At 38.9% G+C, this 16,027-nt stretch overlaps 3 protein-coding genes across 6 annotated transcripts in view; 2 read left to right on the forward strand and 1 right to left on the reverse strand.

Moving 5' to 3' along the window:
- MTIF2 (mitochondrial translational initiation factor 2) overlaps positions 1 to 12,322 on the forward strand; it is a 24,318-nt gene extending 11,996 nt beyond the window's left edge. For all 4 annotated transcript variants that reach the window (XM_045884975.3, XM_045884974.3, XM_064572500.1 and 1 more), the window contains 8 exons: positions 367 to 506; positions 2,529 to 2,653; positions 4,068 to 4,272; positions 4,648 to 4,900; positions 5,755 to 5,895; positions 8,980 to 9,144; positions 10,481 to 10,621; positions 11,245 to 12,322. In XM_045884975.3, the coding sequence (XP_045740931.1) occupies positions 367 to 506; positions 2,529 to 2,653; positions 4,068 to 4,272; positions 4,648 to 4,900; positions 5,755 to 5,895; positions 8,980 to 9,144; positions 10,481 to 10,621; positions 11,245 to 11,417 (1,343 nt within the window). In that variant the 3' untranslated portion in view covers positions 11,418 to 12,322. The remainder of the gene's footprint in view (positions 1 to 366; positions 507 to 2,528; positions 2,654 to 4,067; positions 4,273 to 4,647; positions 4,901 to 5,754; positions 5,896 to 8,979; positions 9,145 to 10,480; positions 10,622 to 11,244) is intronic.
- Positions 12,323 to 12,447: 125 nt separating this feature from the next.
- Positions 12,448 to 14,834, reverse strand: RPS27A (ribosomal protein S27a). The gene is made up of 6 exons (XM_045884981.3): positions 14,751 to 14,834; positions 14,588 to 14,652; positions 14,036 to 14,090; positions 13,529 to 13,614; positions 13,024 to 13,155; positions 12,448 to 12,639 (listed from the first exon to the last, which is right to left on the reverse strand). The coding sequence occupies exons 2-6, from the start codon at positions 14,633 to 14,635 to the stop codon at positions 12,490 to 12,492; spliced, it is 471 nt and encodes a 156-aa protein (XP_045740937.1). The 5' UTR covers positions 14,636 to 14,652; positions 14,751 to 14,834; the 3' UTR covers positions 12,448 to 12,489.
- Positions 14,835 to 15,129: 295 nt separating this feature from the next.
- CLHC1 (clathrin heavy chain linker domain containing 1) overlaps positions 15,130 to 16,027 on the forward strand; it is a 40,806-nt gene continuing 39,908 nt past the window's right edge. The window contains exon 1 of the mRNA XM_045884982.3: positions 15,130 to 15,219. The gene's annotated coding sequence lies outside the window, so the exon portion shown is untranslated. The remainder of the gene's footprint in view (positions 15,220 to 16,027) is intronic.

Below are 16,027 nucleotides of genomic sequence, written 5' to 3' on the forward strand. Positions count from 1 at the left end.
AATCTTCTCTTGATTTTTTTTTCTCTCTGGAGATTATCTTCAGTGTAGTTGCTGATCTTACATTCAGGTTTAAAGGTAGGCCTTTCTCTACCCACAGTGCTGTTTTTTATTTGTTTGGTTTTTATCATCTTAGGTATCTATTCTTAATTCAGACTCTGCTTATAATGATAGTTTTGACATCTCATATCCAGAATCCTTCTTTATATGCAGAAAGCAGTGTAGAGGGTGGCTAAAGCAGGTTTTTTTCAGGTCTGTCTTTTAGTTTAGTACATCTGCTGGGTAAAGAGAAAGCCAGAAAAGGTTGGTGTCTTTCACTACCTGGCATTGAAGGTTTCCTCATCTGCACTCTTTTTAACTCTCTTTCAGTTCCTGTCATCCTTGCCATAAACAAATGTGACAAAGCTGAGGCTGAACCTGAAAAAGTGAAAAAAGAACTGCTAGCTTATGATGTGGTCTGTGAGGATTATGGAGGCGACGTCCAAGCAGTGCACATCTCTGCACTCACGGTAAATGCAAGCACCTCAGAGATGATGTGTTCAGATGGGCCTGCTGTCCCTAACGCACATAGTGCACAGAAACAACATCTTGACAAATAGCGTTTCTGTTGTTGTTTAAAAGTCCTCTGTAGTATTAGGCAAAGCTGGTATCATTATCTTGATTTGGCAGATTAGAAAGTAGGCTCAGAAAGGTTAGTCACCAGTCTAGGATTCCACAGCTGGATAGTGGGGGATCAAGTCCAGACCTAATGCTTTTCTTATTATGGGATACTTAGAATGAGAACAAATGGTAAACGATGTGAGGATGGGGTAATAGTAAGCTGTTAAAGACTGTTTTAAGCAGAAATGAAATCCAGTTTGTAATAAAAAGTACTTGTTTTTATAGTGAAAAAATACAGAATGGGTCTTAGGGCATTTAAGGGAGATTTAAACAAAAACTTCACTAATAAAAAGATAAAACATTTAGGTTCAGTTTGTTACTGATTGATTCAATGTTTCTGTGAATTGCTATAAGTTTTATGTTATTTATGATGAATTCCATTTTCTTTTAAATGACCAGTTACTATTTTCTGATTGAAAAACACCAAGAAAGCTAAGTACCTGCTTTGTGACAGCATTTTCCAATTCTCTTATCCTATACAGGTTGCTGCTAAGTAACAGTTTCCTTTTTTGTCCATTCCTACCATATTCCATGGTTTATACATAATATATAAAACTTCTCTTTTTCCTCATCATTCACTGAAGGGATGGTACTATATTTGGCCACCTTCCTCTAGTTAGGTCTCATTTTATCTTTAGTTTTCCTAAATTTGTTACCTCTAAGATGCTTAGCAATCATTCCTCCATTAATAGTAAAGCCTTGCCTCTTTTTCTCTGAAACTCATAAAATGCCACCTTGCTTTGTTATCTTTCAACTATACCCCAATTGCTATTGCACTCTGAAAGCCACATGGCAAGATTAAAACATTTGAAGACATGGTCACCTTTTCTGCCCAGGTAACAGAGATGAGTAGATAAATGTAAAGCTGCTTAGGCAGACTTGGAGGCATGGCAGAGACGATTCCTGGCAAGTGGAGGGAATTGGGAGGGAGTGGCAGGAAGTAAGATGAGGCTTTTTTTTCCAAGTAGAGATAGAGGACGCTTCATGCAAAGAAATACCCCAGCTCTGCTTTTCAGGACAGCATTTTGTAAATTGGAATTAATGACTAGTAGGATAGGTGAGCAAGGTATTTCATTGATTTTGTTTACACTTGTCCCCGTTGTCTTATACTCTGACAAGTGAGCAATCTCTTCGCTGACACAGAGAATGGAAAAATCCCTTGCCCATCAGTTCCAGTTCCATCACCACTTAATCAGCTGTGTGATCTGGGAGCCCTAGAAAGTATAGTAAACATAGATCATTAAACATGAAACAAATCATCTAATCTAGCTTCCTCATTTTACAATTGAGGAAAGGAGATCCAGGGAGTAGTGATTCTTCAAGGTTGCACAGCTTGGTGATTACGGAGTATGTCTTAAAGCCTGGGTCTGGTCCATACTTTTTCTCCTTATTTATTTAATAAGAGTAAGTAATGTTTGATTTATTTATTTTACAGCACTCTTAAGTTGATCAAATGAAATAATAGATGTGAAAGCTTGCTCAGTTGGATAAATTTCAAATGCAGAGTAGCATTGTAAAGAAAGTGAGAGGAAGAAGACACAATTGTAGAGACAGATGAAGGAGAGAGAATGAATGAAGAATGTGTTTATGAAAGGGTATTAAGGAGCACCACTAGTGGCCATCCTTTTAATAAAATAGCCATTCTTCCTTGAAAGATCTGTCCCTCGATCAGGTCTTCTTGCTTTTCCTTCCTTTGTTCTTTCCTCCCTCCCTCCCTCCTTTCCTTGTTTCCTTTCTAATTGGATGATTCATGCTTTTAATGCTTAAAAGTATAATATAACTGTAAAGGATTATTTTGCTTTCTGACCCTGGTATATAAATTTACAGATAATATTTTATTATTGTATATTAACTCCTTTTTTTTGTTAAAGGGTGATAATCTGATGGCTTTGGCAGAGGCAACGATTGCTTTGGCAGAAATGTTAGAATTGAAAGCAGACCCCACTGGTCCAGTAGAAGGAACAGTAATAGAATCTTTCACAGACAAAGGAAGAGGGTAGGACTGTTAAAATGCTTGCTTTTTAATATTTTTTTTCATTTTTTTATGACTTGATTATATAACAGTGTATTATTTTTATTGTATATTATTGTTAGACATGAACAGTATTTTCAAAGCATTTGTTTTGAAAACATTTTATGGCACTAGCACACAGAACAAAAAATGCATTTATCAGTAGACCATAGCAACTCTCTGTATATACCTACTAGTCACATTTAGATGATGTAAGTAGTTCAGTTTGAATTTTTTTTTCCCCACTGACTTAACTGAATTGGTAAATAAAGCCTCATGGACCAACAAATTGGAATGAAATAGCAATTGTTGCATTTTAGGGTTCCTAAATTCTTTATGTCCTTCCCCATTAATATAATATATGGGAAGGTCTTTGGATTGCTCTTCTCTTCTTTAATTTTTCTCCCTATCAGCAAGAAGTTTCACTGCTTAACAAATTAGTTACAGAACGAGGATTAGGATTCTGTCAGAATACTCAGCTATCTGCACCCTCCACTACCATAAGCTTATAGAAATGGTTTTTGTTTTCCATTAAAAAAATTGTGATAAAAGAAGCATAACATTAAATTTACCATCTTAACCATTTTTTTTTTTTTTAAGATTTATTTATTTATTTGAGAGAGCGAGAATGAGAGAGAGTACATGAGAGGGTGGAGGGTCAGAGGGAGAAGCAGGCTCCTCGCTGAGCAGGGAGCCCGATGCGGGACTCGATCTCAGGACTCCAGGATCATGACCTGAGCCGAAGGCAGTTGCTTAACCAACTGAGCCATCCAGGTGCCCCCATCTTAACCATTTTTAAGTGTATAGTTCAGTAGTACTAAGTATATTCACATCGTTGTACAACAGATCTCTAGAACTTTTTAATTCTGTACAACTGAAATCATATATCCATGAAACACTAATTTATCCCTCCTTCCTTCCCCAGCCCTTAGAACTATCTTTCAATTCTCTGTTTCTCTGATTTTGACTACTTTAAATACTTCATATGAGTAGAATCATAGAGTGTTTGTCCTTTTGACTGGCTTATTTCACTTAGCATAATGTCCTTGAGGTAAGTTCACTCATGTTGGAGCATATGACAGGGCTTTCCTTCTTTTTAAGCTGGCATAATTTTCCATTGTGTGTGTATATATATATATATATATATATATATATATATATATATATATACTGCATTTTCTTTATTCTTCAGTTGATGGACATTTGGTTTGCTTCCACCTTTTGGCAATTAAGTAGAAATGTTTTTATAGTATGAAAACTTGATTGAGAAGTGGGATTAACCCTGTGTGTTCATATTATATATAGTTAAGTCTCATAAAGATATCTTTGCTCTACTTAAGAAAGTGTTCTTACATCCTGATTATGGCATTAAGAATATATACATTTGTTTTCCTTTTAGTCCTGTTACTACAGCTATAATTCAAAGAGGAACTTTGAGGAAAGGCTCAATTCTGGTTGCTGGAAAGAGTTGGGCAAAAGTACGCTTAATGTTTGATGAGAATGGAAAAACAATCCATGAGGCCTGTCCCAGCATGCCAGTGGGAATTGTAGGCTGGAGAGACCTCCCTTCTGCAGGAGATGAAATTCTTGAAGTAGAATCTGAGGTATATCAAGTTTAATTCCTATATATTAGATATGATACAGTGATTTTAAATATTAATCTATGATGTTATACCAAATAAGTATATTTATGTTAACAAATAATTGCAGATTGTAAGGGCTTGTGAGGGGGCCAGTAGTGCCATTTTAGAATTTGGCTACAGAATTTTTAAAAATTTGAGCTAATATTTTTAAATTAAATCATCTGTTATACACAGAGCCCCCCAGATTAAAGTTTTATAAGTTTCTTGAAATTTATAAAATTAGTGGTTTCATGTATGAGTTAAGCTAAGCTAAGTTGAGGAAAAACACAAAGCTTTTAACCCATAAGTTACTGGTTTCTATTTAGTTAGATAATGCCTGTTTTTTTCCCTGTAAAGCCAAGGGCACGCGCAGTTGTTGACTGGAGGAAGTATGAGCGAGAACAGGAGAAAAATAAAGAGGATCTGAAAATAATAGAAGAAAAGCGAAAGGAACACCAAGAAGCACAACAGAAAGCCCGTGAGAAGTATGGCAATATGCACTGGAAGGAGAGATCATTTCTAAAGTACCAAGAAAAAAAAGAACAAAGACACTTACAGTCAAAAGAGAAAGAAGAAAGGGATTCACATGTACTTCCTATAATTATTAAAGGTGACTTTGGAAAGATTGTACTTTACAACTCCTATCTGGAATATATGTGTTTCTTCATTCTCACAGTTAATTCGGGCCATTAAATTTAAGCTAAAATTATTTTGGCATTTAGGGAGAGGTTTTTTTTGTTTTTTTTTTAAGATTTATTTATTTATTTGAGAGAGAAACAGAAAGCAGGGGAGAGGCAGAGAGAAACTAAAGCAGGCTCTGCGCTGAGCTCAGAGCCGAACATATGCCTGGATCCCATGACCTGAGCCAAAACGAAGAGTCCGATGCTTAACCAACTGTGTCACCCAGGTGCCCCAGGGGGAGATTTTTTTTTTTTTATTTGAGGTATAATTGACATATAACATTATGTTAGTGTCAGGTGTACAACATAATGATTTGATATTAGTAAATATTGCAAAATGACCACCACAGTTCGTCTAGCTAACATCCATCATCATATATAGTTACAAAAATTTTTTTGTGATAAGAACTTTTAAGATCTACTCTCTTAGCAACTTTCCAATATGTAATATAGTATTATTAATATAGTCGCCATACTGTATGTTATATCCCATGACTTACTTATTTTGTAACTGGAAGTTTGTACCCTTGCCCTCCTTCACCCTTTTTGCCCATCCCTCACTGTGGGAGATTTTAATAAACATTTTTCTTGCTGATTTTGTTGTAAATGTACATTTGGTTCATTATACTTTATTTAAAGTTAAATAGATATTTATAATGCTAAACCTAAATAAAAGTGGATTTAGTGGTAAATGGCATTCCTGTTATGGCTTTAAATAGATTTTTGTTGTTTTTGTGTCTGTTAATGCCTCTTAACACTGGTGATTTTAAACTTCTGCATTTAGGTGATGTTGATGGTTCCGTCGAGGCTATTGTGAACATTATGGATACCTATGACGCTTCACATGAGTGTAAACTTGAATTAGTACATTTTGGTGTGGGTGATGTCAGTGAAAATGATGTTAACCTTGCTGAAACATTTCGTGGTAAGGATTCTCTTTCCTATTTGTTTAACTGTGTTCCCTAGAACACACTGTGAACCATTTGCTTCTGTCTTTTGTTGGTTGGCTAGTCAGTCTGCCATTTATCCTTATGAGCATCCCCCTCCTGCTGTAGTCAAGCCCCATCCCCCTCCTGCTGTAGTCAAGCCCCAGCCATGGAGCTGAATGGGATGTGGAGTATTGCAGCCATAGCTCCACTCATTGTCCCTATACTGCAACCCTGGGGAACTCTTTTGAGCCCCAGTAGTGTTTCTTGTTTTTGTTTTGTTTTGTTTTGTTTAAGATTAGTGTCCTCTACCCCCTCCCAGTTCCCCACCCAATCCAAGGTTGGTTATCTTTTATTTAGACTTTTGAATGCTCCTAATACTGTAATCAGCCTCTTCAGTACTTCATCTTTTACTTTTGTCTACCTATTTTTTGTTTATTGGTAATTTTACAAATTATATGTCTCTTAGATTAAAAGCTGTTTTTAGCTTTAGTGTGTGTGCTTCCAAAGCGAGCACTGTTTTTAGCTTTAAATGCCTAGAAGGCAGGGGGGCTGTTTATTCGTTGAACTTATGATATACAAAAAGTACAAAAAGGTGACTCATGACTGTCACTTTAGATCTAACACCTAGCAAAGCACCAACATTTTATTGAGTGATTAATGAATCACTTAGGAAGGAGCTACTTCATGACTGGACTTGATTAGAATTAGATGTTACCTCTACTACTTAGATCTAACACCTAGCAAAGCACCAACATTTTATTGAGTGATTAATGAATCACTTAGGAAGGAGCTACTTCATGACTGGACTTGATTAGAATTAGATGTTACCTCTACTACTGAAAAGGTATTTTTAGTAATGCTGGTTAATTCCAAGAATTTTCTAGGCACTGATTGGTCTACACTATACTATGAAATGTTGATAGTGTGTTGAATGAATTCTTTTTTTTTTTTTTAAAGATTTTATTTATTTATTTGACAGAGACACCGTGAAAGAGGGAACACAAGCAGAGGCAGTGGGAGAGGGAGAAGCAGGCTTCCCGCAGAGCAGGGAGCCCGATGTAGGGCTCGATCCCAGGACCCTGGGATCATGCCCTGAGCCGAAGGCAGACGCTTAAGGACTGAGCCACTCAGGCGCCCCTGTTGAATGAATTCTTGATGATAAGACTTTCAGGGTGGTTGTGTTTTTCTCTTAAATTGTTTGCATTACTTTTTTTCACTTAAGGAAGAGTGTTTTGCTTTTTTTTTTAAAGATTTTATTTATTTATGTGTCAGAGAGAGTGTGTACAAACAGGGGGAGTGGCAGGCAGAGGGAAAAGGCGGCTCCCCGTCAAACAAGGAGCCTGATGTGGGGCTTGATCCCGGGACCCTGGGATCATGACCTGAGCCAAAGGCAGCACTTAACTGTATGAGCCACGCAGGAGTCCCAACAGTGTTTTGCTTTTTTATTCCCTCCAAAGTATTTGCAGTTAAATACATTCTCCCCCCCTTTTTTTTTCTTAAGATTTATTTATTTAGGGGTGCCTGGGTGGCTCAGTTGGTTAAGCAACTGCCTTCGGCTCAGGTCATGATCCTGGAGTCCCAGGATCGAGTCCCGCATCGAGCTCCCTGCTCGGCAGGGAGTCTGCTTCTCCCTCTGACCCTCCTCCCTCTCATGCTCTCTGTCTCTCATTCTCTCTCTCTCAAATAAATAAATAAAATCTTTAAAAAAAAAAAAGATTTATTTATTTAGGGGCACCTGGGTGGCTCAGTCATAAAGCATCTGCCTTCGGCTCAGGTCGTGATCCTAGGGTCCTGGGATCGAGCCCCACATCAGGCTCCATGCTCAGCGGGGAAGCCTGCTTCTCCCTCTCCCACTTCCTCTGCTTGTGTTCCCTCTCGCTGTCTCTCTCTGTCAATTAAATATAAGTAAGTAAAATCTTTAACAAAAAAAGATTTATTTATTTGAGAGAGAAAAAAAGAGTATGTGAGCAGAGGGAATGGCAGAGGGAGAAGGAGAGAAGCAGAATCCCTGGTGAGAGCGGAGCTCCATCCCACCACCCTGAAATAATGACCAGAGCCAAAAGTAAGAGTCAGACAGTCAACCTACTGAGCCACCCAGGCGCCCCTAAATATATTCTTTGGTAAAATGGTCAGCTCCATGGAACTTCTTTCATTTCTAAAATAACTCTTGAACTTTACCAATTAAGTAACTATTATTGGGCATCTTTTGGCCAACTGAATACTTACGAGTAAACCACAAAAAGTTGTAGACAATAAGATTATAATTCAGTAATACAGTTATTAAAATAATGTAATAATATTTTAGCCCTAATCAATTTTTGTTTTCTTATTTCTCTAGTATAAAAATAAAAGTCTTGGGGCGCCTGGGTGGCTCAGTCATTAAGTGTCTGCCTTCGGCTCAGGTCATGATCCCAGGGTCCTGGGATCGAGCCCCACATCGGGCTCCCTGCTCCGTGGGAAGCCTGCTTCTCCCTCTCCCACTCCCCCTGCTTGTGTTCCCTCTCTTGCTGTGTCTCTCTCTGTCAAATAAATAAATTTAAAAAAAATAAAAATAAAAGTTTTGTTTAGCATACTGCCTTGCACACTGTGGGCACTTTTGTCTCTTAAATGGATTTAAAAATCATAAAAAGGGACGCCTGGGTGGCTCAGTCGGTTAAGCGTCTGCCTTTGGCTCAGGTCATGATCCCAGGGTCCTGGGATTGAGTCCCGCATCGGGCTCCCTGAGCAGGGAGCCCGCTTCCCCCTCTGCCTGCTCTGCCTGCCCCTTCCCCTGTTTGTGCACGCACGCTCTCTCTCTCTCTGATAAATAAATAAATAAAATCTTTTAAAAATAAATAAATAAAAATCATAAAGAAATTTTCCTAATTAAACAAGCCACAATAGAACTTACAAAAATCCTTTCATTAATTTGAAAACTAGTAAGTTTTCATGAGAAAAAATGATAGAATTTCTCATCTCTCCTACTCGCTTTTAATTTACATAGAAGGAAATAAAACAATTTAGATTTGAGTTTCTGCTTGAAAGAAAAGTGTTTAATGCAACATTTGTGCTACTTTATTGATTGTATTTCTGCTTGCCAGGTGTTATATATGGCTTCAATGTGAATGCAGGCAATGTTATCCAGAAGTCTGCTGCAAAAAAAGGAGTAAAAATTAAACTTCACAAAATCATTTACCATCTGATTGAGGATTTGCAGGAGGAATTGAGCAGCAGATTGCCCTGCACTGTGGAAGAGCACCCAATAGGTGAGTGTTCACTGAATGTTAAACATTCATATCTTAGGTGCTGTAAGTAACACTTTGAAAGCAAAGTTTAGGGGAAAATGTAAATCACTGTTGAAATACCTTCACTGTTCCAATATATAGCCTTTGTTCTAGAAAAAAATTACTACAGATCTATTCAGTGTAACTTCATATGTATTATAAACATCTGCTGTCTGCAACATGTGCTTCTGCCCTGAGGATACAAAGGCCCTGAAGTTTAGACATCAACAACTAATTGTAGTACAAATTAGACTGGGATGGGAGGGGATAAAGATTATATGTAGGGTTGTGGAGGAAGCCATTGATTTTTGTCCTGAAAACTGGCAGGGAAATCCACCATGAGAAGAAAGTTTACTTTACATTTAAGTATCACATATTTAAAAATTTTCTTTCTAGCATATCCCTTGGCCAGATGGAAACCTAAATTTATCTGAGACTGATTAAACCATTTTATCTGTTCTTATGGTCCAGAGATTTTAGATTTTTTCTCACCTGCTAAACGTGACCACACAGAGATTTGTATGTTCTTGTGCTAAGTGCAGTTTGGAAAACTTTTGAGTCATATGAGGGTTTTTAGGAGACAAGTAACACTAACTTCAGTAAATTGGTATATTATAGTGTGTGATAGCATGTCATTATAATTTAATTTTCAGTGAAAAAAATTAAGCTGAGTCACAGAATTAGTGCTCTTAAGTGGATATAAATTACCAATGGAGGGATTAAAAATAAGTCAGGTAACAACAGATCTCTTCGAGAAAATATATTGAGGCACAGCTGAAAACTAGGTTTTTATGGAGCAGACAGTAAACTATTATCTTCTAGTGCATTTTATTTAGCTAAAAAAATGAATTCCACTTTTCTCTTGTCATTATTTTGGCAAACGTTTATTTTTGTGATTTTCTTTTCCACGAAAACCCAGGGATTTCATGTTTTTTTTTTAAAGATTTTTATTTATTTATTTGAGATAGAGCGTGCATGAGAGAGAGAGCAGGAGCAGGGGGAGGGGCAGAGGGAGAAGCAGGCTCCCTGATTATTGCGGGTGGGGTGGGGGGATGCTGGGCTCGATCCCAGGATCCTGGGATCATGACCTGAGCCAAAGGCAGACACTTAACCAACTGAGCCACCCAGGCGCCCCTCATGTTTATGTTTCTAATAGTAGTCAGGAAAATAAAGTTGGCAGACTCAAAGAAAACCTGGACTTCTTTCTCTGCATGAGTTTTTTTCTCACACTTTTAATTCTTGCCATGCAGAATATGTGAAATTATGTACTTCTCAGAATCTTGTTCTCTGTGCACTTAATGTTCTTTTTTTTCTTAAGGTGAGGCTTCTATACTAGCTACCTTCTCTGTAACAGAAGGGAAGAAAAAAGTTCCTGTGGCTGGCTGCAGAGTCCAAAAGGGACAGTTAGAAAAACAAAAAAAATTTAAATTAATCCGTAACGGAGGTATTATTTGGAAGGGTAAGCAACATCACAATGTTTCTAATAGACCTCAAGTCCAGTCACCAAAACCTGATTCTGTGTAACTATCTGAAATGTTTCACTCCCATATCTTGGTTCAGGCCATTCCTTCTTGGGAACTCAAACCTGGTCTCATTGATTGGCTCCCTCCCTTACAAATTCTAAATTCTGATAATCTATAATAACCACCTATAGTAATCCCAATAAATCAGTAATCTAATTTTCTAAGCTTCTAAAAATTGGCCCCAAACTACCTTTCTAGCTCTGTGTTCTGTACTTTTCTACAGCATTGTATTTGCTTACCTCCTTTTGACCTTCTGCCTGCAGTCTTTTACTGGATTTATCTCATTAAGTCCTAAGTATAATGCCAATCCTCTGCAAAGTTAGTCCACCTTTGAAATGGGAGATTTAGTTATCTTTCGCTATAAGCCAAATCTTGTTTACAGCAAACCATTTTCCTTTGGTTTCCCTAGTATTTAGTTCTATCATTTAACATGATAGGACTGTAAAACTTAAGAATTTCAGTGTTTATTTATAACTTCCTTTTAATACCAGAATATTTAGCACTTAGTAGTATTTATTTGTTCAATATATGTACCTTTTTTTTTTTGTATTTTCTTAAGGTTCATTAACCTCATTGAAACACCATAAAGATGACATTTCAGTCATCAAAACTGGAATGGATTGTGGTCTCAGTTTGAGTGAAGAAAAGATAGAATTTAAAGTGGGAGATGAAATTGTTTGTTATGAAGAAAAAGAAGTTCCAGCCAAGACTTCCTGGGATCCAGGATTTTAAAATTGTATTAAAAATGTAAACAATTAACTGGGTGCCTGATAGAGCACGCAACTCTTGATCTCAGAATTCAAAGTGCATGCTGGGCAGAGATTTAAAAAATAAATTAAAAACTATAAACAAAGTCTTGCTTTATTATAGAGAGCAACTAGTTTTGCTTTATTGAAGGTAAGAATTCACCACATCTGGTCAAAAAATACCCTAGTAGTTATTCCAAGCGCTAACATGGATAACTTGTCAAAATGTTCCAAAAATAGGAAACCTTATTTAAGCATGTCTCCAAGTAGAAATCCTGGAAAGAATATGTTAAAGGGTATTGGCATGCCACTGAATGTAATAATCAGTTCATGGTAAACTTCAACTGCATGTTTTAATTGAGTGACACCAAGATAAGCAAACCTCCCTGAATTTACCTCACAGGCAAAATGTGCCAAATACTGCTCAAAACTATTTCTCAATGTTGACAGAACTAGTGAACAAAGTGTTTAAAATTCCAAGTTTTCACGCTCAACATTGAAGAATGTTCCCTTGTACTATAGACAGCATATATCCCCAGCCAAACCACCGAGGGACTCGGGATAACCTTTTTTAATTGATTACTGAAAGCTTAGCTTTTACATTTATTATGTATGAAACAAATGGGTCACAGCCTTTGTTTAGGCCAACTGTTAACACCAATTCATACGAATCAGTGTTTCTCTAAGTGGAGATCAATGGGCAGGTCCCCCCTTCCTCACCATCCCAGGGATCATTTGGCAAGTCTGGATATACCTAGTGGTGAGAATGGGTGGTGTGCTACTGGCATCAGGTGTGTAGAGGCCATGATGCACAAGGATAGCCCCCACAACAAAGAATTATCTGGTCCAAAATTTCAATAGTGCGGACATAAAAAACTGACAAACTGGCTTATATCTAGATAGTTCATGTTAAATACAATCTTAGTTTTTCTGCCAAAGTATATGTAGTTTATCAAAATGGTGTGATCAATTGGATACTTAAAACCACTCTAAGTCACTGGAATAAAATGCAACAATTAAGTGTTAGTTCATGTCTTTTATTATTAACCCATATACAATTACTTGTCTTCTGGTTTGTTGAAGCAATAAGTCAGACAACATTTGCCACAATAATGTCTGTCGAAGTGGCTAGCCATGAAAACTCCAGCACCACACTCATCTGAAGGGCACTCCCGACGAAGGCGACTGATTTTGCCATTCTCATCCACCTAAAAAGTACAAACCTGCTGTTAAGATAATTTTACAACATATTCTGGTCTAAGTTAAGTGACTCAAAATATTTAAGTACTTTAAAATCACAAAACAGTGGTAGTTTATTTAAAAACCAAAGCGCTCCAAATCCTCACTAGTAATTACAACAAAATAGTTCAGAGTAGTCTAGCCTTGCAAGTGGTGACAAAGTTAAGACCTAGACCCAGATCTGACTTCAAAATCAGAACTCAGTTTGGAATAAGCAGCTAAAAGTGAACATCATACGAAGCTTGATCAAATACCAAAAAGAAAAGAAAACTTTAAAAGAACGTCTGAAACCAGAGATGCAAACAAAATTTATTAAATCAACAGATAAAAACATTTTTATTAAGTTAGCTCACCTTATAGTATTTCAGGACGGCCAGTTTAACCTTCTTTCTCTTATGCTTATTTTTCTTGGGAGTGGTATACGACTTCTTCTTCCTTTTCTTAGCACCACCACGAAGTCTCAACACAAGATGAAGAGTAGACTCCTGTTAAAAGAAGAGGATGAAACAGGCTTTAAAATAATTACATTTAATGCTCAGATTCCATTAAGGGGCAACTAGCTTCACGCACTTTCTAACTGGATGTGATAAGTACACAATACCACACATCAGGAAGTTTTGGGGGAGGCAATTAACTACTTGTTTATAGGAAGATTTAAGAACATATTAAGTCACACCATGGGATGCAATCTACACAATCCAGAATGTGAGAAACTACAGCAGTGTTTCTGAAGTGTTAATGCCGGAGTCACCTAGAAATCTACTGCTAGTCTGTTATTCTCCCCCACTTTTGTGTGTTGATCAAAACTTACAAAATTAAGATTTACATTTAAAGGACTGCTCTTTCCTCCAAACAGACCTTTTGAATGTTGTAGTCAGACAAAGTGCGTCCATCTTCCAGTTGCTTGCCAGCAAAGATCAGTCTCTGCTGATCAGGAGGAATTCCTAAAACAAAAAAAACAAAAAATCAAGTCACATCAGAACAAGCGTATCTGCTTAGGTTTATGGATAATTCTTAATCAAATAAAGGGTACTAAGAGCAGTCACTGAGTTCTTACTATAGGCGAGGCATGATTTTAAATGCTTGCACAACTGACCTTATTTAATCCCAGCAACAGTTAATACGTGTAACATTACCTTTATTTTACAAATCAAGCAGACGTAGAAAATTAAATGGCTCACCCAAATTCCACACATGCGAAGAGCACCCCTGGATGGCCCCATGCTCACAAACATTTGTTACTATTTTAAAAACATTTCGCTTTGTCAATCCGACCTCTTCCCACCCCACCAACAGCAGGTATGTCCAGTAGTTAGGCTGGCGCCAGTACAGGTTAATTTCTCTGAACTAGAAAATATTACTTGCCTTCCTTATCCTGAATCTTGGCCTTCACATTTTCTATTGTATCCGAGGGTTCAACCTACGAGTTTAAAAATGCAAATGAATCGATAACCCAGTAAGAAACTAGAATAAACGCCTAATTCAATGTGCAAGTTAGTACAGAACCAAGCCGGCGGAAGGCCGAAGCCCACCCAGCAGAGCTGACCACTCACCCAGAGGGCAGGCAACCGCCCCAGGACTGCCGCCGGCGAGCACACTTCCTGAGCCCAACCGAGGGCGGACGGCGGCGGCGGCGGCGCCACACGCGCTCGCGCCCACCGGTGAGAGCGCGTCCCTCCTTCCCCCCAGCGCGGGCCCCCTGCTTTGGCTGCCTGCACAGAACTACTTAAGAGGTGGTAGCTCACACTTCAGCATCGAGAGCCAGCCCTAAGCCCTACTCAGCCAACAACTAATTCAGGGCCAGTTTTCAGAACCCAGACTCATAAACATATTCTGCGGCAGAAATCGGCACGGGTCCCCGGCTCCACTTCAGGCCCTTATTCCGGCCTTGACTTCCTCACGCCACCTAGCCCGTACCTCGAGGGTGATGGTCTTCCCCGTAAGGGTTTTCACGAAAATCTGCATCTTGGCGGCGGTTCCACCTGCAGTTGAGGAAAAGGAAGTGAAGGATCAGACGTGGGAACATAAGAGGCCGCCGCGTAGACCACTGGCCGGAGAGAGGCCAAGAGCACACACTCACCACAGATGGCGGATCGGAAAGGAAAGCAACGCGCCGGCCCACGGGGTTTCCCGGCGCCCCCGCCAGAGGCCCCACCTCTTAGGCGACCACGTCAAATGCCGGACTTGTCACAGAGGCTGTCTAGCCACATGCCGGACTGGGGCGTGAAACTCATTCCTCCTCTCTGGCCTGAACTTGTTTCTCACTTTAACCCTCAGAATGCTCTCGAAATAGATTTAAACAAATGAAAAATGGCTTTAAAAGGCTTTTCCCGTACAAGCCACGCGGCTAGGAAGGTCTTTAAAAGGGGGTGGGGTTGAGGGGTCCTTATTGAGGGAAAAGGAGGAAAAAGAACTGTCTTCTGGGAATTGTAGTTTTTCATTGCTTTCTTTTAGTTAGGACTACTCGTCCCAGGGTGCAGTTCCACACCTCCGGTTCCCTAGTAACTCTCTCCAAGCGTTGGAGTCAGTGTTTGGAGAAAGGGGTTCAGGTGAGGAGGGAGGATGGGAGAGGCGGGGTAATGGTTTGAGGTGGAAACGGGTCGGAAATGACTAAGAAAAAAGGTTAAGCAGGAGAAGGGTTGGGGAACGAAGGTGTCGTTCACTCACATACACAGGTGAGGGGCGGAAGATCAACGATGTGCCAGCGGACGCTTTGGCCTCCAAGGGAAGGGAATTCCTGTGGCCAAAGATAGGTAGTATTCAAAACCTTGGGTTCATCTTTTTCTAGATGTAGCTCCTCCCCGTCTTCAACCCCCAAATCTGTCCTAGTCAGAGGAAAGTTCTGGGCCTCGTGTAGGACTCCTTAGTGTGAAACAGTTTAAAATGTTGAAAATCTCAGTAGTTTTCAAACTAAAATATGGGTAAGAAACCTGCGGAACGACTAGTTGTAAAATTTCCAAGTCCGGACCTTGGAAATGGTTGTGAAGGAAATCTTTCAAGGGGAAGAATTTGGGAGTATGTGCAGGGTTGTCGCCTAGCAAGGCGGGCCAGTTAGAAGCAAGTTACACCTTCTTTTGGCCTTTCTCCACTGCACAAACCACGGAATCTTTTCTAATGTGCCTTCCTAATGTCTTTTCTGTTTCTCTCTCTCTGCCCTCTCCTCTGTATCCCCAACCCCAAATTCAGGCCCTCCTTAATTTTCTCTTCGAAGAGTTAATTGTCTAACTTCTCACCTGTCTTCAGTCTTTCTCCTTTTCTAACCCATCCTCACTTTGCCTCCAAAACATTCTAAAAAGTAAAGATGATTATGTCATTATTCTACTTCACCTTCTGGATAAAATCCAAATTCTTTAGTAT

Source organism: Mirounga angustirostris, unplaced genomic scaffold, assembly GCF_029215605.1.
Source record: "Mirounga angustirostris isolate CCGP_5_RB_7025 unplaced genomic scaffold, mMirAng1.0.hap1 SCAF_10, whole genome shotgun sequence".
In the NCBI taxonomy this organism is placed as follows: Eukaryota; Metazoa; Chordata; class Mammalia; order Carnivora; family Phocidae; genus Mirounga; species Mirounga angustirostris.

What these genes read in the sequence shown, in the direction of transcription:
- RPS27A (XM_045884981.3), bottom strand. Translation starts at nt 14,635, where the DNA reads ATGCAGATTTTCGTGAAAACCCTTACGGGGAAGACCATCACCCTCGAG. An exon ending in GGAAGACCATCACCCTCGAG is followed by an intron (nt 14,091 to 14,587) that starts GTACGGGCTAGG and finishes TTAAACTCGTAG; the next exon opens with GTTGAACCCTCGGATACAAT. An exon ending in CCGTCCTGAAATACTATAAG is followed by an intron (nt 12,640 to 13,023) that starts GTGAGCTAACTT and finishes TGTACTTTTTAG; the next exon opens with GTGGATGAGAATGGCAAAAT.